General features: G+C 67.1%; 1 protein-coding gene across 1 annotated transcript in view; it reads left to right on the top strand.

The window, feature by feature from the left end:
* CFAP74 (cilia and flagella associated protein 74) overlaps window positions 1–207 on the top strand; it is a 42,657-nt gene that overhangs the window by 39,694 nt on the left and 2,756 nt on the right. Inside the window, 1 exon segment of the mRNA XM_006772562.2 lies at window positions 24–158. Within this exon segment, the coding sequence (XP_006772625.2) occupies window positions 24–158 (135 nt within the window).

Below are 207 nucleotides of genomic sequence, written 5' to 3'. Positions count from 1 at the left end.
TGCCACTGGCGGCCTTGTTCCAGCTCCGAGGAGTACCAGGTGGCCCGGGCCACCCTGGCCAGGACGTTCCAGGGCAGGTTTGACAAGATCGTGGTCCCCTGCGTCGTTGCCAGTGGCGACATCCAAGACAGGAAGGGGACGGAGCCCCTGAGTTTCAGGTGCGGGGCCCTGGCCTGGGCGGGGGTGGCCGGTCAAAGGTCACTCTCC

Source organism: Myotis davidii, unplaced genomic scaffold, assembly GCF_000327345.1.
Source record: "Myotis davidii unplaced genomic scaffold, ASM32734v1 scaffold586, whole genome shotgun sequence".
Classification (NCBI taxonomy): Eukaryota; Metazoa; Chordata; class Mammalia; order Chiroptera; family Vespertilionidae; genus Myotis; species Myotis davidii.
This window is presented reverse-complemented; position numbering and strand designations above follow the sequence as displayed.